At 43.0% G+C, this 12,432-nt stretch overlaps 1 protein-coding gene across 2 annotated transcripts in view; it reads left to right on the top strand.

Moving 5' to 3' along the window:
* The window catches only part of LOC104603549 (callose synthase 3), a 47,212-nt gene extending 40,425 nt beyond the window's left edge, over nt 1-6,787 (top strand). For both annotated transcript variants that reach the window (XM_019198773.2, XM_010267613.3), the window contains 3 exons: nt 105-155; nt 5,858-6,043; nt 6,177-6,787. In XM_019198773.2, coding sequence (XP_019054318.1) covers nt 105-155; nt 5,858-6,043; nt 6,177-6,425 — 486 coding nt within the window. In that variant the 3' untranslated portion in view covers nt 6,426-6,787. The remainder of the gene's footprint in view (nt 1-104; nt 156-5,857; nt 6,044-6,176) is intronic.
* Nucleotides 6,788-12,432: the final 5,645 nt, after the last annotated feature.

Genomic DNA, 12,432 nt, shown 5'->3' with positions numbered 1-12,432 from the left:
GATTTCTGCTACCTTAACAGTTACATCATATGAATTAATGAAAAGTTGTTCTCTTATTTTTGAAGGGATATAGTTATAATTTCATTTACTTTCTAATTTTACAGGTCTATGGCGCTTCATGGCTCGTGATCATTGGAATATTGATTGTTATGAAGGTGAGTGCCTTGTTTTATCAATAACAGGAAAATTCATTAATAAATAAAGTACTAAGGAGACTAGAGGAGGGGTAAACTCTCTTAACCCCTCCCCTAGAAAAGAAAAATAACTCAAATTACAAAATAGCCGAAAACAATTATTCTCTTCCCATCCCATGTTTAGCAAGAGTATCCGCAATGGAATTAGTGCTTCTTTTTATCCACTGTAGCTCAATTTCTAAACCTTGTGCTAGCTGGTTAAACATTCTTTTCTTACTAGCAAGCTTCGATAGATCGTTCTCTTCTTTTTGCAGCCATCCCATAACCAGTTTTGAGTCCCCTTCAACAATAAGCTTGTGACAGTTCAGCTCCTTAGCCTTCTTCATTCCTTCAATCACTGCCAAGATCTCAGCTCAAGGTGAATCACCTAAACCAGTAGTACCAGACAATAGAGCAATGACTTTCCCGTCCTCATGTCTGAAAGTTCCTCCAATATTAGAGATCTTGCCAAGATCTCAGCTCAAGGAGCAGACCAAATGAGACTAATCTTGGTTTCGGCAGGGGCTGAACTAGCCACTTCCTTCTAATTTCTTCTCATCATAGCAGTGCCGTTAATCTATTTATTCCGTAGGGTCCTAACTAAATGTGTGGAGTAGACCTGGCAAAAAGTTGACCGAACCTCCAAACCAGACCAACCCAACCTGAAAAAACAGGGTTAGGGTCTCATATTTAGCTACCCGAATGTAAAAATGACCCAATCCGACCCAACCTGAAAAAACTGGGTTGGGTCATGGGTCAACCCGCTGACCCGACTGTCAAGTCTAATTGGGATTATTTATGCATTGTTAGAAGTTTCCACTCTTTAATTTTTTCTATTTAGTCTTTACTTTTTATTGTTTACTCTTTAAATTGTTAAATGTTCAAGTTTTTTATTTTATATTTGGAATTTTAAGGTTAATTCTTTTAATTTTGGCATTTTTCATGTAATTTTTCTTTATTTTTTAAATTTCAATTATTTTTTTGGATGACCCAAATTGACCCATGGGTCGACCCTAACCCGAACATTTAGGGTTAGGGTCTAGCATTTGACAACCCAACCCGAAATGCAACCTGAAGTACCTTGACCCAACCCGAACCCGACCCACCCAACCCAATTGCCAGGTCTAGTGTGGAGGTAGAGGGGAGTGTTACGGAATATGAGGAAACATTGATAAAAAAGAATAGGGGAAAAGCATTCTAAAAGAGAAGACATGGCAAAATCAAATCATGAAACAAGATTCTGCCAAAAGGTAAAGCAATAAAACACAGATATAATCTAACATTTAAGATTCTACCAATATCGATTGAGTAGACTGAAAGTATGATCTAGAAGCTCTTCAGAGACTTGAATGCTCTTGATGCACTAGAATCTTGTCCAAGTCCTTTATCTGAACATAATCTTCACAGCCTTTAAATTTACCATTTAAAATTCTTCAATTCCTTTCTTTTCTGAAGTCCAAACTAACTGTAAAAAGGATCAGACTTCCAGAAAATCTTACCTTCTTTTCTTACTTAGAGATTTCACCACAAAGGATTTCAACTTCCAGAATTTCCTAAAAAATGTTTTAACATATTTCATCAATTCTGTTGTACATTAATATACACCGATCAAATATCAAGAGAAACTAGCCAAGCAAAAGTTTCCATACTAAGTGGAGTTTGGCTACCTCAAATATTTCCGAGAACAGAGTGCTCCATGTGAACGCAAATAATTGCATTCCTTCCACCATCTTGTGTCTTATACTTGGGCACCAAATCAAATAATGTTCAAAATCAACTCCTGTTCTTGATTTTTAGACATTATTTGATTTTAACATTTTTGATATTCAGCCCGTAAGGGCTTTGGATGCACCTCAAAATCTTCAAATTTTGTGGTGTTTACCTTCCCAAAAATGAACTCTAGGCTCTAGTGCACTCACCACCTTATTGCTAAATCCTAAAACACTGCTGCTGTTCCAATCTTATCAACAATCCCATACTTATGGCTTATCACACTCCAAAGAGGCTCTCTTTCATCTTGAAATGTCCAGAACCATTTTTGCAGCATGATTTATTCAAAGCCTCTTCTAAAAACCAAATTCAAACTTCTATTATTCTTTGGTCTGTAAATGTAATTCCATATGACTTGGTGAACTCCTAATTAGCTTACAGTCTATTGAGAGCTTTTTGAATACCATTTCTATTGAGGTTACAACTCAACAATATAGTTGCAGTCTAGGTTTTATACATATCAACCGATATGTATCAATTCTGGGAGCTTCATGCACTTGAGACTGGTGGAATGGATGAAGCTTCATTTCAATTTACCCGTATCTATAACATTGACCCAATTGGTCACTGTATCAGTCCATATAAGCCAATATGGGCCAATACTACTAGTATATTGGCCGCCATATTCAAATTTGTTTCTCGCTCATGTACAGTATTTTAAAAGGCATGTGCCTGGAGGCGCCTCCAGGTGAGGTGCTCCCAAAACGCCCCGAGGCGTATTGCCAGAGGCGCTGACACCTCTGAGGCATACGCCTCTTGCTCTTTTTTCATGAGGTGTGCTAGAGGCATACGCCTCATGCACATCTGATATAAAAAGACAAAAAAAAAGGAAAGGGATGGGAAAGAAACAGAGAGAAGTAAAAAAGAGAAAAGGAAAGTAAAGGGAAGGGAAGGAAAAAGATAAGGGGAAAGAAAGTGGTTTGCCCCTTGCCCCTTCGGCTGGGGGGCTTCGCCCTTTGAACTAATGTTATGCATCTTTATTCTTTTCTAAAAGTAAATATAAAATGAGATCTCCCCTTCCTCTTCATCCTGCTCCTAACCCCCCTCCTCTTAAGGATGCTTATGCCTCCTTGTGTTCGGGAGGCTTATGCCTCTTGCGTTCTAAAATATTGCTCATATATTGGAAACAGTATCTCTTTATGTGCAGCAGTAAGACTGTGTACATCTGTCCCTCCCCAGACCCCACATTGGTAGGAGCCTTGTGCATTGGACTGCCCTCTCCCATTAACTCTTGTATTTTAGTCATTGATTCACATTCAAATTTGCCTCTAATTAACTTTCTTTTTCTCTTGTATGCCATTGACTCACTATATTCTAATGTTTTAAAAATCGATCTGCAACCAGAATCCAGAACAGCTTTGGCCACCATCCAATGTTGTCAAAATCTTATATGGAATTGGACAATTCACTATGTGCATATCATTCATCCCAACTTACAAGCTTTGGCCACCATCCAATGTTGGGTGTACATATCAGTCATTCCCAACTTGTGTAAATTTGTCTCCAACTTTGTCTTTAGGACTGCCTTAGTGAAGAGATCAGCACGCTTCTGTGTTGCCTAAGTGAAGAGATCAGCCAGCCCAACTTGCGTAAATTTGTCTCCAACTTGGTCTTTGGGCTTACATATCAATCCAGACTGTCTTAGTGATAATCAAGCTGTTATTGAAGTGGATTCACTATGTGCATATCAATCATTCCCAATATATAGAAGACACTTCTTGAGGTGCAATCCTCTCTCTGATAAAGTGTAAATACACTTCAATATGCTTAGTTCTGTCATGTTGAAGTGGATTATGGGCAATGTTAATAACAACTTGATTATCACAATACAGTATTGGGGGTTTTTCATAAGCAATGCCTAGATCCTCGAATAGGAATTTCAACCATAATACTTCGGCCACACCATTTGCCATAGATCTATATTCAGTTTCAGCACTGGAACGAGCAACAACATTTTGTTTCTTACTTATATAAGAGACAAGATTTCCTCCTACAAAAGCCCAATATCCAGAGGTGGTTCTCTTGTAATCAACACACCCTACCCACACCATTTGCCGTAGATCTATCTTCTTTCTTCATATCCCTTTGCTTATCACCTCCAAACTTTGGTTTCACTGTTGTTAGGGTTGATTCCATAGGCTGATATTGTAACATAACCTTTCTCCTGCTTTTTTCATTGTGCACCAAGGAATAGGCCCGAGACAAGGTCACATTCTCTCTGGTGATTGGTTGTTGCCTCACAATATCATATTCTGATTTCAGACCAACTAGGAATCCAAAAACCCTATTGGTTTTAACCTGTTTTCTGTATGCTTGTGCATCATTCTGACTTTCTCACTCAATTGTCTCTAAGTGATCAATTTCATGCCACAAAGATTTCAAAGTACAGAAGTAATCTGAGATTGGTTTCTCTTTGCTTAAGATTATTGACTTCAGATTTCAACTCATAGGTCCTAGCAACATTAAGTGGCTGGGAGTATATTTCTCTTATGATATCTCAAATTTCCTTATCGGTTTTGGCCCGCAAGTAATTTCGGCTGGCATGAGGCTGCATCTAATTGCACAACCAAGTCATGACAAAAAATTTATCCTGAACCCATTTGGCATATAACGTGTCTTCCTTGGGGTTTCTTTACATCCCCCATCACATAGCCCAATTTCCCTCTACCCCCAATAGCCATCATATCTGACTCAGCCCATTCCAAGTAATTTGATCTATCAAATTTGACAGTGGTAATTTGAAAAGTATTTTCCGTCATGTTTCCATCCCCCGAAACACCTTTCCCTTGAGCCTTTATGTTGAAACTGAAGAAATTATCACCCAGAAATTGCAAACAGCCCACTTGGAAAGCTGAAAAAGGTCTAGGAAACATCCAGAAATGTTGAAACAGACCTAATAATCTCCCAAAGATTATTATCAATCAACCTAAAATGCTAAAACAGATCTAACTGTTACCCAGAGACTAATAACAGTCAGAATACTAGGGTTTAAATTAGAGAACTGATCGTGGGTTTGGGAAAACCCTAAAAAAATCCAGAGTAATCAGAAAAAAAACCCAGCTGCTCCTTCCAGATCACTTCCAATCCTCAGTTTGAATCCTACTAATCTTGAATTCGTTCCTTCCCCCAGATTCTTCCTGATCACCGGACACCTTCCAAGGCCCTACAATTCCTTGAAAACTGCTGCACTCTACCAGTAATATCCAAGAATCAGCTGATGGACCAATCTTCCTAAAATTTCGTACCCTAGGAAGTTCTCATGCAATCAGCCTGATTAGACTCACATGAGAAACCCTAGGTTGGCTCTGATACCAATTTGTCGAGACTGTAATCAGTCCTACTCTAGATGTGAACTCAGTAAGAAAAAAATTCAGGGAATAGGAGAGAGAGAGAGAGACGAGAATTCAGAAAAGAGTGTGGGTCAAAAACATATTGCCCCTACTGTTAACGTAAATAAACAGCAGCTGAAAACTAACTGAAATAACCTACTTAATGACACTAATAATATGCTAACAGCAACATAAATAATATATTATTGCTCTACAACTCTACAAAAACAATAAGTACATTGCTTTTCTCAGAACTCAGATACACATATACATCTTAGTTATTCTAATTGCCGGTCGTAGTCCACATAAACTGTTAAAGTACGTGTTTTTTAATTTTTTTTAATATTTACGTACCTCTTTTATAGTGATCTTAGACCTAGTCCAGTGTTATTGGTGAAGCTTTTGAAACTTGAGTCATCTCAATGCATCTATATGCATCTATGCATTTCCATTACTTTGCACCTTGGTTGCTGTTAGTTGGATGACCTTGGTTTTGCACCGGAAACTTTTTCTTGTATTTTATGGTTATCCACTAATATGTAATGGATGCTTATCAAGGTCTTGAAGGATATGTCTTTTTTGCAGACTGTTTCAGTTGGAAGGCGTAAATTCAGTGCAAATTTTCAGCTCGTATTTCGGCTAATCAAGGGACTCATTTTCTTGACATTTGTTTCTGTTCTGATCACATTGATAGCACTTCCCCACATGACCGTGAAGGACATTATAGTCTGCTTTCTTGCATTCATGCCAAGTGGTTGGGGATTGCTTCTGGTACGTAAATCATTTCGGCATCCTGTTTATTTTTTGTGCTTGTGTGTTGGAATTGCCTTGTAACCAAAGCTTGTGGTCCTTCATCGTCCTTTGCCTTTTTTGGTTAAACATATTTTCCTTCATTGTTTTACAGATTGCCCAAGCTCTTAAACCACTTGTCCAAAATGCTGGTTTCTGGGGATCAGTTCGAACACTTGCTCGTGCTTATGAAATTGTTATGGGTTTGCTTCTTTTCATTCCTGTTGCATTTCTGGCTTGGTTCCCATTTGTTTCAGAATTTCAAACACGAATGCTGTTCAACCAAGCGTTCAGCAGAGGTCTCCAGATATCCCGTATTCTTGGTGGACAGAGGAAGGATCGTTCATCACGAAATAAAGAGTAAGCATGCTCTGAATTGTCTCTTCATGCGAGTGGAAAGGCTTCTCGTTAGTCCTACAACTGCCAAAAAAATCAGCCAGCAGATCTTAACAGTCATATTTAGATTTTGTACATCTAAAGTTGTAAATTTATCTTGTTACAAATTATGATTAGAAATGGGATAGTATTATGTTTATCGGAAATTAGAATGGCTTCCCCAACCACGCAAACCAGATCTAGTGATGCTAACAATATCTGGTTTTCCTTTGATTGTAATTTAAAACTCAAATCTGCAAGGGTTAGTAGACTTTGTATTGATTTTGCATCTCCACTTGTGTATTGGACCTACATTTGGGAAAATTAAATGTGATTAAAATTTATTCCAAACAGCATCTCTAGGCAAAATCCAAAATTTATATGCCTGGTGCATGTCATTGAGTGTTGTCTTAATGTTTTCTATGTATTTGTCTCACTTTGGGACAAGGTTGAAAGTATCGACACGTATCGGCCTATATCGTCCATACTGGGACCCTTCCAATACTCCTCTACAGTGGGTGTATTCGGGGTCTGACCAGTTCAGGGAGTGGAGTCGTCCTAAACTGGCCCCCCAGATGAGGAAAACAGAACACAACAAAAAGCAGTATCGATATTTTGAACGTCGCTTTTGGATGGTCAAAATTTGGATAGCTCGCTCTTCTAGCAATTTCCAGAGATGCCAAGGGTTTAGGCCTGTGCATTCCAGTAGTGCTGCAATGGGTTGAGTCAGATATGAGGGAATCAAACATCCAAATTTTGATTAAGCTCAGTTTGGGAAAAAAGAGTGCAAATACAAATGTGTACAGGACCCTTTTTGGTATTAAAGGAAAACCTCTGATCTTCAGTGGTAAGTCTTGGATGGCAATCCATATTAAATTGTTGAAATAAATTAGACAAAAGGACATTTTTTGTGATAAAAGACTAAAAATGTGTTGAGTTGCGCCTAGTTGTTTTTTATTTTTATTTTAATTTATTTAGTTAGGAAGTTGTTGGGCTTTAGGCCCATTAGTTTATGTTTTTAAGTTGTGACTGTTCAGTTACAATAGTAGCCGCCCTACTAAGGGCATCCTTGTAATATTTCATCATTTAAGTTAAGTATAAATATAACGAGGGGTTGGCGGTTAGGGTAAATTAAAGAATCCTGGTTGACCTCCTATTCTTTTCTCCTTATCTTTTCTTCTCTACTATTGAAATCTTTATCTTCCTCTTCTTTCCGTTCACAAGAAATTCGACTAAATCTACAACCAGTGATTTCTACTTGGTATTAGAGCAGGCCGAAGGTTCCTTGAGTTGTTTCCTCATGCAGTGCTAGATCGGTTGCCTGCATGGTGATTTAAGAGGCTGATCGAAGTTCTTAGGTAAACCTAGTTTTTGGATTTTTTGGTGGATCTGTGTGCCCTGTAGCTGGTCTAGGGTTTCTCATCAAAATCAGGAAAAATTAGAGAAAGAGGAAGAGTTCTGTTTCTGTTGGACTCTTCAATTTTGACCTAGGAAGTGGCGCCTTAATTTTTTAGGGTTCCTTGGAGTTTTCTGTAAGGGGTGGTTCAAGTCTTGCATGATTTGGAGGCTTCTAGAGAGAGCGGTTGTCTCTTCTCTCTCTTCTTTCGTCCCATAGAAAATGAATCTTTTATGGGAAGATAGTCTAGAGCACCCGAAAGGTGTTGTTGGTTCCAGAAGTGTTTCGTTTGATCTTGTTGCATATTTCAGTTATTTTTTTTTTACATTTTTTGAGAAGCATGGAGGGTCACAGAGTTGAAAATAAGCCTGGGAGTGAAATGGGACGAGTGGAAGGAGGTGTTGGAGACCTTTTCGGGACTGGGACCATTACTATAGTTAGGTTGAATGGTGCAAATTAATTAGAATGGTCACAATTTTCAAAGATGGCCATTGGTGCCCGTGGGAAATTAGGGTATATCATTGGTGAAGAAGTGAAACCCGAAACTAGCAGCTCCCGATGGGTACTAGAGGATTATATGGTGATGACTTGGTTGTGTAATTCCATGTTGCCCCATATAAGTAAAATTTTTTTATGGGCAAATACAGGTAAGGAAATATTGGATGAGGTTGTAGAAACCAATTCACAGAGGGAGAATGTTACTAGGGCTTATCGGTTAATGATGGTGCGCAATCCGGTCGGTCATAGCTGCCGGTTACCTCATTTCTGACAAGATCGGAGGTGCCTGAAACAAGGAAGAAAATGGAGACCTCCGGGGAGGAACCCGGTTGGAACACTCCGAAGCTCAAGTTAGTGCTCTTTAGAAGGCAAGGAAAGTGAGAAATTCTAAGATCAGGAAGCGCAAGAATCGCATACCTTCTTCCCCATGAGATGGGGGCCTTTATAGTCACCTTGTATACTTACTTCTGAACCCTTGTCAGTTCGGGTGTCATTACCTCTGCCAGATCGGGTCACTTCTTCTACTAGATCGGGGGTCATTTCGGGTGTCATAACCTCTACTGCCAGTTGCCAGTTGCCAAATCGGGTGTCATAACCTCCACTGCCAGTTGCCTGTTCGGGTGTCATAACCTCCATTGTTCCTTGTCAGGGCCGTCCCTGCCACGTTTGAGATGGCGGTGGCAGGTGGCCGTTGGGGGCGGCTGTCATGTGTCGGACCCCTAATCAGTCAGGTGCGCCGCCTCCGTGTACGGGCTTTCTGGGCGTCAGGTACGGTTCAGTTAGGCGACTTGGTGCCGAAGTGGTGTGCGAGGTGGTCTTGAGTACGGACAGAAGTATGGCCTGAACTGCCCTTGGGTGGGCAGTTCGGGTCTTTGCCTTTTGTGCTTTTTGTAAGGTTCAAGACCTTGAAGGGAGAGCTCGGGTTCCTCCTTGGGGAGCTCGGGGCTCTTCAGCTCGAGCTCGGGTTGTAGGTTCCCCTTTGGGGGAGCTGACTTTTTGCTCGGAGCTCGAGTTGTGGGGCCCGCTGTCGTGCCGAGCTGGCGTTTTTGCCAGGTCACTCTCGATTGCTTCCACGTGTCGTATGGCTAAGGGGTCGGGTCAAATCTTCCTCCATCAATTGCCCCCCACTCCCCATGCTCGGGGTCTTGACCCGGCATGGGGAGTTCACAGGATGACAGGTGGATTTGCCTTGGGACACTCTGGCCTCAGTCTGGGACTTCTCTGGTCTGACCCGCTTGTGTTCCTAGCCCAACCGGGGTTGGCTTGGTTTGACCAGGGGTCAGTCCTGGTCTGTGTGTAGCTCACGCGCGCAAATGATTTCAAATTTTCAAACTTTTGAACGTGCGCACCAAACAATTTCAAATTTTTCGAACGTGCGCGCCAGAGTGTCTTTTCTTTGGGGAGTGCGTAGCTGACTTTGCAGGGAGCCATTGGATGGTTTCGATCTTGGTCGTTGATGCGCGGGTCCAGTGGCTTTAAATAGTGGGGGGACCCTTAGTCATTTTCCTCTGTTATCCTTCAGCGTTTGTTCCTTGAGCTCGTGTCACTCGTTCGCAGTCCGGTAGCTTTTCCTGGTGAGTCCTCAGCCCTCTTTGTTTCGATGTCTAGCTCGGGTAGTTTATGTAGTCTCCTGGGGGGTTCCGATGCTGGTTCTACGAACTGAGCTGCTGCCCCTGACAGCCTTAGTGAGTCTGAGGCGGGGCTCGATGTAGAGCTCGAGGAAGAGCTCGAGTTCGAGCCCGTATACCGAGTCACCTCGAGTAGTTTGGCATCCACCTCCCGCCGAGGTCGGTTTCCAGATAAGTTCGGACCTTCCACTATGACGCTCGAAAGGTTTTGGTTCCTTATTGTCCAGTACAACCTGCCCGGGGAGTATACTTACTTCGTACCTTCGGGCGACTTTCCTTGGGAGCACGGTCTGGATGAGATCGTGATATTCTGGAAGCAGCTTGTTGACGGGCTGCGCCTTCCCTTTCATCCTCTTATCGTCGAAGTCATGAACCACTTCGGCGTTACTATAAGTCAGTTTCACCCGAACTCTGTTCGTAACCTTGTTGGGACTATCTCTCTGTGCTGCGAACATTGCCTTCCTTTAGACTTGGAAGTCTTTTCAGCTATCCTCATGCTCAAAAAACAGGCGGGTCCCCTGCCCGGGCGTAGGAGAGCGTACTACTTGTCACCTCGCCCGAGCTTTAAGCTCTTACACAACCTTCCAAACAAGGTCCCGGCATGGAAGTGGGACTACTTCGTGGTTCGAAGTGCTACGGGGTGGTCGTTTCCTACTGAGTGGGGTTTGGCCGCTCCTGACCCCGGTGCAGCATTAGACAAAGACACGGTGAAGGGCCTCCAGGACTGGGCCCGGCAAGGGCTCAAATGCGAAGTCTACCTGACGGAGGACAAGCTTATTCAGGCCGGTCTGAGTTCGGGTAGGTTTCTTGCTCAGACGAAGATACTTGCTTTTGCTTTTATTCCCGTCTTCTGACGTCGAGCTCCTTTTTGCAGGTGTTATGGAGGTAGAGAAGACTCGAGGTGCGAACTTGTTCGCTGGCATGAAGAGAAGGAAGCGAGTTGCTAAGCGGGTCTGCGCTGATCCCTCCCGGGTTGCGGAGCCCGAGGCACCGAGAATGGAGCCTCCTGGGGAGCCCGAGGTGCCCCCTTCAATTCGGGAAGCGGCAGAGGCTCCCTATGCCGGGGCTCCCTATGCCGACACTGCCTATACCTGGGCTGTGCCTTTGGGCTCGGGAAGTCACGAGGAGGTTGGGAGCGTGCTGACGCCGAGCTACGCTCTCCGAAAAAGAAAGAAGGCCATTTGCCCTGAGGAGGTCGCATAGTGGGCCGATCTTCCTACAAATCTCAAAGGCGCTCGTGTCGCAACTCACGCCATGGTGGTAAGTCGGGGTAGTGTTTTTTTTTTTTACCGAGCTGATTTGTCCTCGTTCTGGCAGGTGAACTCCTCTATTCATGCCTTGGCCATTCAGGCGGAGAGGGGCTTGAAGTGAACAGAAGCTGCCGAAGCGGCTTCCCGTGCTACGCGGACCGCGCTATCGAGGTCTCAGAGGGACAAAGAGGCCTTAGGAATGGTGGTGAGATATATGGCCGACCTGAAGTTGGACCTGGAGCATCAGGTCGAGTACCTTCAGGAAGATATTAGGGAGAAGACTCAGATCTTTTCTCAGGCCGTCGAGGAGGCGAAGGTGAAAGTCATTGCGGATTACATTGCTTCGCCGCGCTTTGACGACATGATGGTGGTTTCATACAGAAGGGGTTTCAAGTTGAGCCGATGGATGATAAGGAACACATACCCCGAGCTCGATGTTAGTGCCATAACCACTTTGCTCATCACTCAGGAGATGGCTGCCGCAGCCGATGACGATGTAGATTCCGAAGACGAAGCGGGTCCTTCAGGGAAGATTGACCTCTGGCCTTGTGAGCTTGTTTGTGTTTTTTGTTTGTTTTTTCTTTTTCTTTTTAAACGTTGTAAAGCAAACATTTAGCAATGAAGTACTTTTTCTCTTCAAAAGTGTTGTGCAAATATTCTCCTTTTTGCCGAAGTGACTATATACCCGAGCTGCTAGACTTAAGCCCCGAGGCGAGTTAATATAGTAAGGCTATGTGCCCGATCTATTCTCCGCCCGGGTTAGTTAACATAGGCTGAATTGGGCCTTGGGCTATGCACCTCGGGCTCCATACTTGTGCAGATTGCTTTCGTTGATGAGGTGTCGAGGTCATCTTTAGCTCGGTATTCTGCCCCTTTCGGTGCCGAGGTCCTTGTTAGCTAGGCATTCCAGGCCTTAGGGTGCCGAGGTCTTTGCTAGCTCGGGATTCTGGCCCTTAGTTTGATAGTTTATAGGTAAAATTGTCTTAAGTTGACGATGTTCCATGCCTGGGGTATCTGTTTACCTTCCAGGGTCTCGAGCTCGTATGCTCCCTCGAGTACTCTCTTCACTCGGTAGGGTCCTTCCCAGTTCGGTCCGAGTTTTCCAACGCCGGGTTCAGGTACCATGACTTTGCGGAGAACCAGGTCACCGACGTGAAAGTTTCGTTTCTTAAATCTGGTGTTGTAGGACCTAGCTACCCTTTGCTGGTATGCTGCGGTTCTGAT

Source organism: Nelumbo nucifera, chromosome 2, assembly GCF_055504915.1.
Source record: "Nelumbo nucifera cultivar China Antique chromosome 2, China Antique-T2T, whole genome shotgun sequence".
Taxonomy (NCBI): domain Eukaryota; kingdom Viridiplantae; phylum Streptophyta; class Magnoliopsida; order Proteales; family Nelumbonaceae; genus Nelumbo; species Nelumbo nucifera.
Note: the sequence above shows the minus strand (reverse complement) of the source record. Positions and strands in the feature narration are given on the sequence as shown.